A 16,301-nucleotide genomic window follows, 5' to 3' on the forward strand; every position below is an offset into this window, starting at 1 on the left:
TAATTGCATCAAGGCTATTAAGCAATTATTTTGATAACTGGAGCTTTTTTGCCGGCTCTTCGTTTTTTGGCAATGTTTTGTTCTTTGTAGAAATGCCCCTTCCAAAAGATGTTTAAAGCTGACTTTAAGGATGTCCTTTTTCCGAAGCACAAGATTCAAATTTCTGTGTAAAAGCACCAAGTTCCTCTCAAGAAAATGCTGATTTTTATCCCTGGGTTTTTCCTCAAAACACTCCCCCACCCAAATCTCCCAGGGCACCAGGGACTTAATTCCACTTTTTTATTATTCAACTTTTTATACATAATAAATACAAACTTTTTACAGCCAATATAAAGAAAGCATTTGCACTGATGCTTTCAGGGTGTACTGAGCTGTACACGATGCGACGGCCGATACATGCCCTGTATGAAGAAATCATAGTTAAAAAGGAGGCATCTTTTTACAACTTTTCTTCCTTTTTCTTTTTTTTTCTTTTTTTTTTCACTTTTGTTTTTTAAATAAAATTAGCAGCTCTTACAGAAAATATTTTAAAATACAACTAAAGAGACTTTTAAATAAAAATTTTCTGGATTTTTGAAAGTCCAAGTGTGAAGGACACAGACAAACTGGCCAAAAGAATTGAACATGAACATTATGGCAAAAACTTGGTTTTCTTCTGCGTTGTAAAGATCTCAAAATATTTGCAAACAGTTAAATTTTTTTTTTAAACTTTTCTTTTTAAACTTAAGAATAAGTTTGATAAACACATAAAAAGACCTCAAACAGATCAACAGGACAAGAGGTGCAAAAGAAGGAATAAAATATGGAAAAGACTTCATTGGACAGTCACTGATTCCACAACTGATCCATGAATTGTTGCCCTTAGACAGCCCCACTCTTAGTTAAGGATCCCACTGGGAAAGGAGACTGGCAAACTGAATGCCTTGGAAACCCAGCCTGGGTTGGGATTTCCAAGTATGTGCAAAGTTTATGATAAAATCTTGTTAGATGAGTCGTTGGATTTTTCTTGTAAATGCAGCCTCAAAAAATAGCCCTTGTTAGTAAACTAAAGGTTGAAAACTTACTGGCTTTGAGAGAAAAACCATGAAGACACAAGAGAACCCACAAACAGCTCCGAACCCAACCTCAGCCTTTGATCTGAAGTTTTCATCTGATGGAGAATGCTGACAATATTTTAGTCAGTACCCAAAGAAAAACTGCTTTCATCCAGTTTTTCCCTCTCCATTCCGCTCCACATTCAACTTCAGAATATTCTTTGCCCTTTTCTCTCAAAAAAATGAAATCCAAGCTCCCTTTTCAGAGCTCTCTGAGGGAAATGTGAAACTCTTTTCCTTTCAGTTTCTTCCCTGAGAGGAATTGGGCACATCTCGGGCATGAAGGCGGTGCGAAGGCAGAACCCAGAGCTGCTCTGGGCTCCCTGGCTTTGGCTGGTTAATGGGATTGGGGTGGGAAAAGGCTACAGGGCCATCCAATGCAACAACTAAATGCATGTAAATACTCTAAATGGAACTGCTAGCTCTAGAATTCAGGTGGTTTGATGACAAAGATACACTGCTAACATTGGATAATAAAGTACACAGCAATAATTGGGATAAGAGTGATCCAAATGCTTTAAAAAAATAAAACAAGCCCAACAAAAAAAAAAAAACAAAATCCCCAAAATTTTCTCATTAAAAAAAAAAAAAAAAAAAGAAAAAAGAAGAAGAAAAGAAAAGAAAAAGCAGCTCAATTTCTCAATTTCCAGATCTAGACAAAAATCTCACTTGCTTTTTTGCTTTTCTACCCGTTGGTTTCTGCTGTGGAAAAAAATGTTGCTGCTGGTTCAGCACCTCTGTGTTAGATCCTCCATCTCCATGAGTAAATGCACTGAGTAAACACAAAAATCCAAAGGCAGAATGTTCAGCTGTGAATCACTGAGAAGGGGAGCACCCATGGAATGAACACTTCTGCTTCTCCAGGAGATCATTTTCCCATCTCTTCCTTTCTGCAGGGGGATTCAAGAGGAGCCAGCCTCTCCTTTAGACTTCTTTTTCTGTTCCCTTTTTCATTCTTCTGATGAATACCTGGTCAGGCAGGTGATGCTACTGGAAGGATCCACAATCTTTAACACATTCCTATGGCAACAGTAATATACTGTACTAATGCACAGGAGCAAAGGATGCTAAGACTAAGCTGCATGAATGGGGTTCTTTCTTTGTCTCCACATCAAAATGGAGCATCTCCAGCCAAGAAAAAAAGCCAATCTTGGCCTGTCTTGGTTTGTGCTAAGAGAAGAATGATGTAGAGAAATCCAAACAAACAAACAAACAAAAAAAACACAAAAGGCACAAAATATTCATGACTGTGGGAAGGAATCCGCCAGGTCACTGCCACATAAAATCCTCCCTATCGCTCGCTCTAGTCCAAGTCTTCATCATGCAAAGGTGCCTAAAAACGAGATTGACCAAAAGCTGTGTTTGGCCTTGATTGTAGCAGTAATAATTAGCCAGTCCCCTCGTTACACCAGAGTGATTTCCACGTCCTCGATCTTCTCTGTGGGCCGGCGGTGGTGTTGTGTCGGGGGGGGTGGAGCTGCTCGCACCTGCAACATTCAGAACCAGCCCGTGACTACCCCAAAATGGCCAAATTCCACCAGAAACTCTTGACATTTCCTGTACAGAGCTCCAGGCTCACCCCTGAAGATGATGCAAACAAAACAGGCTGTGTGGCCCATGGCTGGGTGGGGGGGACACGCCTCTGAGAACACAGAGGGGTTACAAGCAGAATTCCCCAGAGAACGCCCTCCATTGGTCACTCCAAGTGTCAATATCCAACCCTGACCCCTGACTGGATTGACCTCTTCCTGCCAAGAAAATTCTTTTTCCATGTCAAACCACAACACTCCAGCTGGATGCAGCTCCAGTGCTCCCCAATTCAATCAGGGATTTTCCTTATGACCCGTCCCAGATTCCCTCCAGGGTGTGATCCCAGATTTATTCCAAGGATGAGCCAGGATGGAAACCTGGGCAAGGCTCATCACATGCTGAATCTGACGGTGCTTTTGCCTGGAATTTCTGTGGAGTGGAGACTACCAGGATGTTTTGCTGCACCTGATGACTCACTGATACATCATCAATCACTGACCTCAACAATACACACCCAAAATGTGATCTATTCTCACACTCTGCCACATTGCTCCTGACAGAGATCACCTTTAGTGCCAACAGGGTTTTTAGGATATCATTTCAGAATACACCAGACTTGCTCTGGAAAACACAAACTGTGGAGCAACCATGCGCCAAACTGCCAAATATTACCTCAATATTCAGAATATATTATTTGAATATCCAAAAATGCTCTTTTTTCTGCAACCTCGTTCACTGAGAAAGCCAGGAAAAGACAAATGTTATGTTTTAGTATAATTTGGTTTAGGGCTTTGGAAACCTCAAAACTTGATTTCAAAGTTAATCGCAGGAGATGGATTTTGTCAAGTTCTAAGTGATTTAATTCTTCCCTTCCTTTTCTGGCAAATTTCATTTTTCTAGGCAGCAAGGACAACACAAAACCCTCATCATTAGGAATCATGAATCCAAACCCCTCAAACCAAAGGGGTGGAAGTAAACAGAATCCCAAAGATGCTGGAAACTGCTGGAAAGCAGGAACTGTATAAGCCACAGGACTGACCTTTTCTGGCATTTACCCCCACCTCTTTTTCAGCGCTGTTTAGGGGCTGTTTCCCTTTGAGCATCAATAAAAACCACAGGATTTGCTGGTCACTTACAGGCCGCAGTTTGCCATAGGAACTTTCTGGAGGAATTCGTGGAGGTTGGGAGAATCCAGGGGACTCTGAACCAAAGCTGTTTTCTGAGGGAATAAGCAACACCCTATTACAAAGAAGCCCCTCAGTATTCCTGAATTTATGTTGTAAAAAATGCTCTTTTTTTCTTTTTTTGCCCTCACTCTGAAAGGCTTCTAAATGAAGCCTTTCCACAAAATGTTTGCGAATTTCTCACCGTTCGTCGACGGAGACCTGGGGAAAAACTGGGATCCTCTTTTATCCGGGCTGGGATAGGGACTGGTGGGAGGCTGGTCGTACAGAGGCAGTGGTGGCAGAGAGTTGTTGGCCTTTGGAGTAGGGGACACCTGTGCCAAAAAGAGGGAGAGGCTGCAGCACATCCTTCTCAGCACATTTAACACACACACAGAGCAGTTTTCCAACCCATCCCTACTCCAGCAAGTTCCCTCCAGAAGAAAAGCATCTGGCAGGAAAGTTTGGGAAGAAAAGACAAGGTATCCAACAGGGATTCAATTTTTTAAAATCACAGGTTGCCACTGAAGAAAAATTTTCAGCCTCTCCACGTAATTCAGAGAGGATTTCTGAAGGTCATTCAAAACAAAAAGGCTGCTCAGCCAAGTGGGATTCACACAGAAGTGTTGGGATCATGAGCTTTATCCCCATCCCAAATGCATGTAAATGTTCATTTTAGTGGTCTTCCTAAATCAAGGAATAAAAATACTGAAAAATCCTGTTGTAGAAAACATATAAGTGCAGTTTCTATCTCCGAACTCCACAATGGAATGTGTCTGATTTTCTAATACGATATAAGGATTAGAGAACTACACTGTAGAAATGAGGAGATTTCTGCAGAAATTACTGTAATCCAAAACTTGGCAGTATCCTGCCCCTCAAAATTGAGAGAATACAGAACAGATTTAAGTATGAAAACACTAAATTAGGGCTGAAAGAGCCTGTAATTCTCTTTTTGCCAGGTTGTGTCTGACATCTCAGTGTCTCATAAATTAATGACAGGAAGTAAACTGTGAATTTTCTCCTTTGATTGCTTTCTATCCAAATATTTGCCTTCACTCATGAATTTGCAAAACTACATCAGTTGAACATTATTACGATGGGTAAGAAACTAAAATGCAAGCAGTGAGGGCTTGGGTTGGTTATTTTTCTTTAAAATAGTTTCTGATTTTTTTTTCTTAAACTGGTTTCAATTTTTTTCCCCTGAAGAAGTGACAGAACTTTGCAAATAATAAACCAAGCCAATACCTCTTTCCATACCTGGATATCCCCAATCCACTGAGTCTCTCCATTCTCTGAGGCCGTGAGCTCTTCAACCAACACTGAGGGGAAGACCCCGACGTGGCCGTTGAATTCTCCTTCCCAAAAGCCATCATCATCCTGGTTTTCCTTGTTCAGGATACGGATGATGGCTCCCTCTGGGAAGGACAGCTCATCATCTGTCTGCCCCTCATAATCATAAAGTGCTTTTACAAAACAGACTGCAAAATAGAAAAGGAAAAACCCAATGAGCTAAGGAAAAAACGTAAGTATATACCAAGTTTGATAGCTGGAGCTGGTGATTTTGAAGTTCTTTTAAAGATTCTGTTATTGATGAGACAGATTATTCCAGTTTTCCTTAATTTTAATCTCAGCTGTATGAGCTAAGGAGGTGAATTGTGCAGATTTAATATGAGAGAGATAATTACTGAGATAATTACTGGAAATGGCAGTGTTCAGATACGGGTCAGTCTCTCTCTGCAACACCCTGAAAGGATGTTGTGGCCAGGTGGGGCCTTTTCTCCCAGGAAACCAGAGATAAAGCAAGAAAAAATGGCCTCAAATTGCACTAGGGGAGGCTCAGGTTGGATGTTAGGGAAAATCTCTTCCCTGGAATAATAAAACATTGGAACAGGCTGGGAAATGGTGGAGTTCCCATGCCTGGAAGAATTAAAAAATGAGTAAACTTTGCAGTATGGTGGAATTTGGTCAAGAGTTGGATTTCATGATCTTGGAGGTCTTTTCTACCCTTAATGATTCTGTGATTCCATGAAATCTGGGAAAATCTCCCAGACTCAATGTCCAGAGTGTTTCCAAGAGACAGCTTGATATCCTAGGTATTTTTAAGTGGGATTTACCATTGGAGTCTCCGTTGAGGCTGCCTGGCACCAGGTCGGCCTCCGTGGAGTTGTTGGAGGTGTGGGATCGGGAGTCCAGCGCAGCCAGGGACTGGAGCATGCTCAGGAGGCTGCTGGAGGTTGGGAATTGCAGGTACTTCTCTGGCACATATCCCACCTGCCCCGCCTTGTTCCGTGCCTGTGAACCAACAACAGGAGCATTCTCTGCTTGGGAGCACTGCTCTGGAGAGAACCCCAGCACTCCCTCTCATCCCAACTTGTATCCTGAAAGAGTACATGGAAACAAGCCCAGAAAATGATACCTTTACCCAGTCTTCCATATCTCCATCTTCAATGACCTCCAACACCTCATGTTCCTCTATGGTCAGCTCATCTGGCTGGGAAGCCTGGAATGTAGGACAGGAAGGATGGAAAAGAAAAGTGGCTTTCAGGGCAAGGCATGGGCAGTGGAGAGAACGTTCCGACCTAGACTTTCATTAGAAGTGATGTCTGTTAAAAAACTGCAAGCTTTAACATGATTTATAACATCCCACTGAAGGTTTTGCCATTCACAAAAGCCCTTCTGCCTGAGAACCTCCCTGAATCTCACCCTACCAAAAAAGCAAAGCTCAAGCTCCCAAAGGCACATTTATTATTTGTTTTTATATAATTGATAAAAAAAAATCACTAACCTTATAGGAATAAACAACTTTGCAGGTGAGAGGGTAATTTCTGAGAGTACCAGAAGGACTAGAACTGCTGTCATCAAAAACATCCATGCTGTCTTCAAACTCTTCACCTTCCTCCTTTTCTGCATCAGCATTGACCTGGTAAAACAAATTCCAGCTGGCATTACAGCAGCTGCTAAAAATTGGTGAAAAAATAACAATAAAAATGAGCTGGTCAATATTTTCCAGTGTGTGTTTTTTATTACTTATTGTTAGGGAAAGTAACTCAGCTTTGTTCAAGCACAAGCACCTGGACTTTAAAAAGTACTGCATAAGATTTTGGAAGCTCCAGCTCTACTGATGGACAGTTATAAAATCAATTTTTCACATAATCTGTGACTAAAGTACTTTGGAGATGTCATTGCAATGGCACAAAAAACAGTTTATTGGAAAAAAGCGAATTTATGCTACTGAAAGATTAATGTACCTGTGACCATAAGTTATAAAATAAATCTGCAATAGAAATATTTGAAGTTTAACAAAATAAAGTCACAAATCCACCTTCTAGCTGGTGTATTCCACACAGCAGATTTGCTGCAGTTTATTACAAAAATTCTTAAGAGACAGAAGATCTGTAAAAAATTGCTATAAAAGTTTAAATAAAACCTGAAGTCAATGTGCTGGAAAAATACAAGTTGGGGTATGACTGCCAGGAGCTGTGTTTTGGCCTCATGCCCAGGTTATGTTTTAATAAATAACTTTATCTCACGTGAAAAATGATGAATTATTCTGTGAAAACAGCTCTGTGAATCAAAGGCAACACTGTTATGTAGAGCCATCTTCCCTGCGTTTATTCCTATTAATTTGGAAGTGAATTTGGTGCTGCCCCAGAAAAGTGGGAGACTGATAAAAGAAAAAAAAGTTAAGCCAAGCCTACAAATTCCCACAGCAGTGGGAATATGTAGGCTCTAGGCCTGGACTAGAAGAGTGCAAAACTTCATCATGTTCTGACATAATTAGTTTTTATGTTACTATTTCCAAACCAAATCCTTGCAGTTCTGGTGATTTTTTTCTTCCTCAGTAACTCTCAATCAAGAGCAGCTCACCTCCTCCTATCCTTTGGTGTGTTCATGGATTTTGACATAACCAAAAATTGTCCCACAACTGGGCAATGCTTTGGGAGATCAGCAACCAACCACAAATTGTGGCAAATTTGAGGCTTCCTCTCCTGTTTCTCTGTCTTTTGCTGTGCATGATCCCAGCAGCCAGGGCTGACATCCAGCTGGGACATCATGGAAATCAGCAAATCATGTCTAGAAGGTTTGGGCAACATCTGCTCCTGCTTTTCTAGCACGAGGAGGAGAACCATGCCTTCATTTTCAGCGTGTGGGCTGCTCTCAACTCCTCGACTGGAATCATTTGGGAAGCAGGCATGGAGAGGGAAAACAGGAAACTGAGAGGTTGCTTGACACAGCTCATCCTTCTGCAGGGTCTGGGATGGAAGATGGCATCAGCAAGGAATCAATGTATGGGACAGAATAACACTAAAAAGTGTGGGACAGGCAGCAAACACAGGAAGAAATGAAAGGGAAGTGATCAGAAAAGTGGATTATATAAATTTAAAAAATGGTGGACATATATATATGTATATATACATATATATATACACAATAAAACAAATAAACAAATTTATATTTTTATACAAATCTATCTTGTTTTCTTGCACATATACACAGATGGGTCCTGTCCTGTTCGCTGGGAGCAGAGCTCAACTTCCTCAGCTGTCCCCTCCTGTCAGGGGTTGTGCAGAGCCACAAGATCCCCCTGAGCCTCCTTTTCTCCAGGCTGAGCCCCTTCCCAGCTCCCTCAGCCCCTCCAGGTGGTCCAGCCCCTTCCCCAGCTCTGTCAAACACTGCCCACTCCTCCAGGCTGGAGTGAAAGTGCTGCTTGTTACAAACTGCAGCAATTCCTCTAAATTTTGGCATAATTTTGGTCCCAGCTCTAAGAATTCCATCTCTGGGCTGTCCCTGTCTAGCCTGCCAAGGTCAACAGAGCCTTTTTTAAATACAGGAGCCTACGTAAGTGTAAAAGGGAAAACGAGACTCGGAGCTGAACCTCCCAGGCTGTGGCATCACCTGGGACTAGCACAGGGGCCTCAGCTCCAGGGCCAACTGTGCCATGTCTGGGGACACTGGGAATGGGGAATTGGGAGCAGCCCAACAGGCACAGAGAGAAGTTCAAGGAGGTGGAGTACAAAAAGAAATGGAATAAAATCACTGTTTAACACAGCTATGCCACAAATCCTCATCTATCGTGACCAAAGAGGATCTGAAATGAAACTCAGCATGAGAATTCCTTTGGGATTTTGGCAGGCTGACACTTGGATCTCCGCACCCAAAGAGCTCAAGATAACATTAACTTCAAAGAAACATAAGACTTAGACACTGCCAGGAATCCACAGCTTCTCTGGGAGCCCTGTGCCAGGGCTCCCCACACTCACAGCCAGGAATTCCTTCCCAATATCCCATCAATCCATGCCCTCTGGCAGTGGGAGCCATTCCCTATGTCCTGTCCCTCCACCCCTCATTCCCAGTCCCTCTCCAGCTCTCCTGGAGCCCCTTTAGGCCCTGCAAGGGGCTCTGATCTCTCCCTGGAGCCTTCTCCTCTCCAGGTGAGCACCCCCAGCTCTCCCAGCCTGGCTCCAGCCCTGGAGCAGCTCCGGGGCCTCCTGTGGAACAAAGTCAGGAGCAGCCCCTGGAGAGATCCCACAACCCTGGGGAGATGTTTCCCTCTGGGAATCTGAGATCCCCAGCCCTGGAGAGATGTTTCCCCCTGGGAATCCGAGATCCCACAACCCTGGGGAGATGTTTCCCCCTGGGAATCCGAGATCCCCAGCCCTGGAGAGATGTTTCCCCCTGGGAATCCGAGATCCCACAACCCTGGGGAGATGTTTCCCCCTGGGAATCCGAGATCCCCAGCCCTGGAGAGATGTTTCCCCCTGGGAATCCGAGATCCCACAACCCTGGGGAGATGTTTCCTGCTGGGAATCTGAGATCCCACAACCTCGGGAGATGTTTCCCCCCAGAACCCATACCAGGTGTGCAGAGCCATTGTTAGTGACCGAGGACAGGCTGGCCCAGCGCTCGTTCTCCAGCTCCTCCATCACCTGGTTCATGGCACTCTTCAGCCACGTGTCCACGGACACCCCAATCTGCTTCAGCAGCTCCAGCCTCGCTTCTGCCTTCAGCTTGATGATCTGGGGATGCAAACACACACAGAGATCAGAGTTCCTCAGGCTCCCACCTTGCCCCATGGATCTTCTGACCATCCAGGGGGCTCCTGAAGCTGCTCCCTGTGGAAATGAGACCCACTTCTCATTTCCTTGCCTGCAGGAATGTGGTGTGAGCCAAGACACAGGCAGTGGTTTTCTGGAGGCCCAGCCAGTCTCACCAGTTGAGTTTTTTAAAGCAACACCTCTGAGTTTATGTTCGCTCCCAGCTCACACCCTTAAGCAGTTCAGTGTAACTTTCAAGTCCAACAACCCCAGTGCTTCACAAGGTTTTTAAAATTAGGAATATCCACAGTGCAGACCCTTCCAGGTGGTGACTAAGCTGCATGTGAAACACAAATAAACCCGACAAGATACACACACACACACCAACCCACCAACTCCCAAGCGAGGCTATTTTCCACCAGCACGTGCCAGAGATCACAGGAAACTCATTTGTTATGGAAGCACAAGATGTTAATAATCCTCAAATTAAGCAAATATCACACTCCAACAAACAGTTTCAGGATTTTTGTCTTCAGAACAGCATGAAAATGGAGGTTTTCTGACAGCTGGGTTCACTTCAGCATCCTGGCACGCTGTCTGGCTGATGGAGCCAAAGGATTTAACAAATTCATGGCAAAGCACCACCCAGATCCAAATTAGTTCACAGTCTGGGAAGAGCAGTGGGAAGAAATTCAGGATTTCAGCAAGACACGGAAGGCAAACCCAGGGATAAAACTCAGGGTATTTTTGTCTAGATCAGCCCTCTCGACACCCCCTTGCTGCCGTTGCTCATGAGAGGAACAAAAATCAAGTCATTTCTGAAAAATCCTTCAGTGAGTCACTGATGAAGGCAGCAACAGAAACCCACTGAACCAGCCTGGAATTCTTCCCATATTCCCTTTCACAGCACTGGTCATTTTTAGCAAGTAGCAAAGTTTCATCTCCTTTCTCTCCCTTCCAGCCCTTCTCACAGGCATCTGAAGCACCTCACTGCAGCATCCCTGACACACCAAGCACTCAGCAGCACTGGGAATCCAAGCAAAACCAGCAAAAACAGGTGAGTTCAGGCAAAAATTAGAGGGAAATTCCCTTTCCAGTAGTGGCTGAAGCACAGCAGACTATGCAGAATATATGTACAGTGAATTCAAATGCCAGTGGGTGCCAGGTAGGTGTTTATCTCTTACACAAATCCTTACTCCATAAAAAATTTTGTGTTGAACTGAAGTGATACAGGTATTTTTCTCATTTTTGACTTGCTGCTGCACATACAGAATCAGAGAATCATATCTTTCTACTAAGAAAATAAATCAGAAAAGAAATGACTACTAACTTTATTAAGCTGAACTCCTAAAAATGTCTCCATTTTCACTTAATTTGTGAGGGTAACTTTAAACCTGTCTCAAACAAACCACTTTTGAGAGACATTATTTTAAATTCTGTGTAGAAGAAATGTGATTTTTAAGGAGTAGGTCAGTTCTAAGAGGGAAATTTATGATGTCAGATGGCTACAGCTGTTTGCACACGCTCTGCCCTGTAATCAGGGATGGAGAAAGGAGGATGGGACAACTTTGAGAGGTGTTTCCCATGGGAAAAGCCAAAGCCACTGAGCTACTTCTTCATGCAAGGGGTCTCCAGGTGAATGATTAACAGTAAATAGTGTTCAGAGAGATGAGAAAAGGAGGCAACACTCAGTGCATCCCTTATCTCCTGTTCCTAAGCACCCAAGATTTTCAACAAACCCACTCCAACCTTGCAGCTGCACAGGGCAGGGAGAACAACCTTGTCGAAGGCAACCAATTCACAGAATCCCAGAATGTTTTGGGTTGGAAGGACCTTAAAATCATCCAGTGCCACCCCCTGCCATGGGCAGAGACACCTTCTGCTATCCCAGGCTGCTCCAAGCCCCATCCAGCCTGGCCTTGAATATATATATATATATATATATATATATATATATATATATATATATATATATATATATATAAATGTAGATATTTACTTGTGGAGTGAAGTAGCTCTCCCCTAACTTGCCTTTAGATCCTGACACCCATTTATGAGCACTTTCCCTGTGCCTCCATCTAGGACTTGCTCAGCCCAGTTGCTTTGCTGTTTACCTCGTTATGCAATTTCCAATTAGGCTGAGTTGTGCTACAGCAATAAACATTGGTCCAAGCTGCTACAAACATCTGCAGTTGCTGTTAGTCCTTCCTCTACTGTAGTTTGTTTGTACAAATTGTGAGCTAAAATAAACAAGCTGCTCCAAAATCCTTGAGTGTACTTGACAAGAGGTTTTAATTCAATGTATCCAGCAAATCCAGTGGAGTTCCCCCTCCCTGTTTACACCCAGGAGCTTTAACAGTAAACAAATGTTTGTTCTAAACCACAAATGTTTTGAGTTTCATTCCATTGCAGACAAGCCACAAAAGCACCAGAAGCATTAGGTCAGGCCTGCACTTGAAAGTTATTTACAAGCTAAAATTATATTTTTACCTAAATAATTATGCTGGTAGACCAGAGTTAACAGCTTCCTACCTGTAGGAAAAATACAAATAAAATACTACTCAGGAGTAAAACTTTATTCTGCTTCTCACACAGGATCAGCTATACATTTAAACATAGTTTAGTGGTGGCCTTGGCAGTGCTGGGTTGGTCTTGATGATCTTGGAGTGCCCTTCCAACCCCAATGACTCTGTGACTCTGTAAAGATACAAACATTTCATTCAAGCATCACTCCATCTGACTGAGCTGGGGTTGATGCCTTAATTATGCCAGAATAAAATGTTAAGAAGGAAACAGGGCAATAGTGGTGATTTCACCACATTGTGTCATAAACTTTTCTCAAAGTCTTGTTCCCTTGAAAGATCATCACATTAAAAACTAAGCAAGGCTTTAACCCTGCTTTTCCCTGCCTCCCACTGGAGTCCCCAGGGACACTCGTGCTGTGCCCCCTGACAGAGTGACCTCCTCTGACAGACTCAAAAACATCTTCAATCAAGTGACCCTTGGCATTCCCAGCAACTCTGAGCATCTCCAGGAAGGCAGCTGAGCTTCCAAAGCCCAGGAATGCTGGAACCCAGCACTGGCTCCGAAATCTGGGTGCTGCCCAAATTTCATTGTTAGGAAATCTCACTGCAGGACAAACATTTTCCTGTGTAACAGTGAAATTGCTGTTTACAGTCACCAATTACTGGTTAATAGCTGAGGACTGGGGTATTTTTACACTGATTAAAAAGCCATCAGCCACCCACAAAATGTACAAACTCTTCTGGGGGGTTCCTGCTCCTCTAAACTGTTCTTTCTGCTGGGAGGATCTAAGAAGATGAAAGGAAAAACCACCCAAGTTTTAGAAAATGTAAACACTGTTATCTATTCCTCACATACCTGACGTTGCTCCACATGGGAGATGCAATAGTTTTGTTTATTTACTGTTCCAGTCTTAATTAAGCAGTGGTTTTTTGACCCACAGCTTACTCAAGATGAAGATACACAACTGTTCTGCAAGGGATGGAAATGAAAGCCAGCAGGCATATTACAGAGCTGTTCCCATTCCCAGGAGAGAAAAGGGCTGGAAAGAAACTCAGAGTTCCTTCACATCCCACAAATCCTCAAATCCAAGTCCTCCAAAGCCATTTACAAAGGTGTTAGAGTAAAAACCACACAGAAATGCAGGAAATGTTGCCCCTTCAATATTCTGGTTTAGGTTTTTTTAAAGACAGTTTTAAATGGATTTTCCTGAAAAGAGAGTTGCTTTACCTGCCATGGCTTTTCAAGGTGCAGAACAAACCCTGTGCCATGCCCAGATTTATTTTTTTTTTCTCCTGAAGAATTCAGGATTATTTCTTTTACACAGAAGTTGCACTTAGGAGCTTTGTCAGATCATCTTAAATAGGATAAAATCAGATTAAATTAGGATTATGAGGAGACCCAAACCATCTTCTCTGAGAAATGTTTAATTCAACTGTAGTATTTTTTCAGTGGCAGGAAACAAAATCATACAGGAACTATTTAGGGTGGAAAACCCCTCTAAGATCATGGAGTCCAACTGTTCCCCCAGCACTTCCAAGGCCACCACTGACCATGTCCCCAAGTGGCTGGACACTCTCATTTGGAAAATTCTTTTTTCAAATGAAAAAATCAATGCAGAGAGATTCTGCCAAAACATTCTGGAAAGCCATTAGCTTTATTTCTGTCCCCACTTAGAAACACCTTTTGTTGAAATTCTAGACTTTTTAATTGAAAAATATATTAAAATGAAACAGTATTAAAATGAAATCATTCTCTTCAGGAAAAGTTAAATTTTAGGCCACTGGAATTATGATACAGTGACAGGCATGACTATAAATCAATTTGATTTATAATTAAGTCTTGGAATGCCCTAAACTTCTCAAAACCCAAAGTGAGTCTTATTCCATGCAGTTTAGTTTTAAATCACAGCCTGCAGTGTTAAAGTAGGAATGTATAAGGAAATAAACCAAAAAAATTCAGCTTGCACTGCCTTGCGGGGGTTTGGGGTGGGAAACCCAAAACTGTGGCAAAACCACCCCAACCAAAAAGATAAATCCTGTACAACACAACTCACCTAAATCTGGATCCTTTTTCTGCACCAGGTGGGGAATTAGCTTATAAATTACATTTTCCACCACAACACTGAGTGAGTTTCTTTTCTAAGTGGGAGGCTGGTCTGGAGGTTTGTACAGCTATTCCAGGAGTTAATTTATATGCTAAATAATCTGAAATCCAACGTGAAGCAAGCAGGAAATGAAGCACTGGCACACATAACACCTCTTCCAAGGGAATTCCAAGGTTAAGGAAACAGAGGGGAAGCTATTCCTGGAACAGAATCCACCTGCACAGCTCCAGCCCAAGTGGCAGATGGGGTTTTCCCAAGCTTAAGGCACATAAAGCATTAAAGATCCCTAAGGATTGAAGTTGTAAGGTTTAAGAAGTGGCTCTCAAGTTCTTGGGAATGGACATTACCCAAATTCTGTAAGGAAATAAGTGTCTGTAAAATGAATGTATGCAAACATTTATTATCATGTTTCTCTGAGGTCCTGGGTGAACACTGGTTCCTCATAGAGTGAAAAATGTAGTGGACATTTCAGAGCCAAAACAGTCAGTAAGACTGAGGCACAGGCTGGATTAAACACCCCAAAGCCCATCACCTAGAAAATCATCCCATTCCCACCCCCTGCCATGGGCTGGGACACTTTCCACTACCCCAGGCTTCTCCAAGCCCTGTCCAGCCTGACCTTGGGCACTGCCAGGGATCCAGGGGCAGCTCCAGCTTCTCTGGGCACCCTGTGCCAGGGCCTCCCCACCCTCCCAGACAGGAATTCCTTTCCAATATCCCACCTATCCCTGCCCTCTGGGAGTGGGAAGCAATTCCCTATTTCCTGGTATCACCCACCATGAAAAAATAATTCTCCTCCCCACTAAACTGCTTTTCACCAAGAGAGTTTGAAATTCCTGCTCTGTGGATGTCACTAGGATTTTTCCAGGCCAGTCCTCAACGTGCTGACCTGGAAAGACCAACAGCTCCTACACATCTCCTGCAGGGAAGGCACCTGGCTCCCTGCACTGCTTTCCCAGCCTTTGCTTCCTGAGCTCAACCAGAGATGGCAGCGAGGGGCATTTTACAACTTCTCCCTTTTGGATTGGGAGCCTTATTCCCTGGAAGAGCTCCAGGCCAGGTTGGACAGGCCTTGGAGCAATCTGGTCTAGTGGAAGGTGTCCCTGCCCATGGCAGGGGTTGGGACTAAATTATCCTGAAGGTCCCTTCCCTCCGAAACCATGCTGTGATTCCATTTCATTTATTTTCCTGAAGCATATGGAATTTGCTTTGTCCCCACTGTGACACAAACAGCAATAAATATCCAGTGCCAAATACAAGGAGTGCGAGAAATCAGCCCCTCAAGCACAATTAAAAATGGCCCTACACCTCTGAGCTGATCAAACAGAGCAAACAGCACCGCAGTGAGCCTTAACCAGATCTAATCAGGTACAAACACTCTCTGGAGAGCTGTAGGTATCCTGATGAGCAGACAAAATACATCCCCCTGTAATTAAGTGGGAATAGGATTAATTGCTGTGGAGGCCCAAAGACCTGAGAGCAAATGGGAAACCTCTCCCACCATCCTGGAGAAGAATCCTGTCAGCCCTGGGCCAACTGCACTGCCTGGGAAGAGCCCAGCTGGAGCCTCTGCTGGGAGAGAGGAAAAAGGAGATGAGAAGAAGAAATCTCTGCTGACACTGCTGAGGCACCTCCAGACCTGGGGGCAGCTTCAGGATCTTCAGGACAAGAAGGAAATGGAGGGGCTGGAGGGTGTGCAGAGAAGGGAATAGAGCTGGGAATGGGCTGGAGAATTCCTGAGGGAGCTGGGAAGGGGCTCAGCCTGGAGAAAAGGAGGGTCAGGGGGGACCTTGTGGTTCTGCACAACTCCTGACAGGAGGGGACAGCCGGGGGGAGTTGGGTTCTG

The 16,301-nt window shown here is 43.6% G+C and overlaps 1 protein-coding gene across 5 annotated transcripts in view; it reads right to left on the bottom strand.

The window, feature by feature from the left end:
- Nucleotides 1-263: 263 nt before the first annotated feature.
- Nucleotides 264-16,301, bottom strand: part of FCHSD2 (FCH and double SH3 domains 2) — a 121,625-nt gene continuing 105,587 nt past the window's right edge. For 3 of the 5 annotated variants that reach the window (XM_021550115.3, XM_021550114.3, XM_021550116.2), the window contains 8 exons: nt 9,646-9,807; nt 6,576-6,710; nt 6,207-6,290; nt 5,905-6,082; nt 5,048-5,268; nt 3,993-4,122; nt 3,761-3,843; nt 264-2,581 (listed from right to left, as the gene is read on the bottom strand). In XM_021550115.3, the coding sequence (XP_021405790.1) occupies nt 2,498-2,581; nt 3,761-3,843; nt 3,993-4,122; nt 5,048-5,268; nt 5,905-6,082; nt 6,207-6,290; nt 6,576-6,710; nt 9,646-9,807 (1,077 nt within the window). In that variant the 3' untranslated portion in view covers nt 264-2,497. Of the gene's footprint in view, nt 2,582-3,760; nt 3,844-3,992; nt 4,123-5,047; nt 5,269-5,310; nt 6,291-6,575; nt 6,711-9,645; nt 9,808-16,301 lie in introns of those variants that run through there. The other 2 variants (XM_077781199.1, XM_077781200.1) reach the window with 2 other exon arrangements.

This window comes from Lonchura striata, chromosome 2 (genome assembly GCF_046129695.1).
Source record: "Lonchura striata isolate bLonStr1 chromosome 2, bLonStr1.mat, whole genome shotgun sequence".
Classification (NCBI taxonomy): Eukaryota; Metazoa; Chordata; class Aves; order Passeriformes; family Estrildidae; genus Lonchura; species Lonchura striata.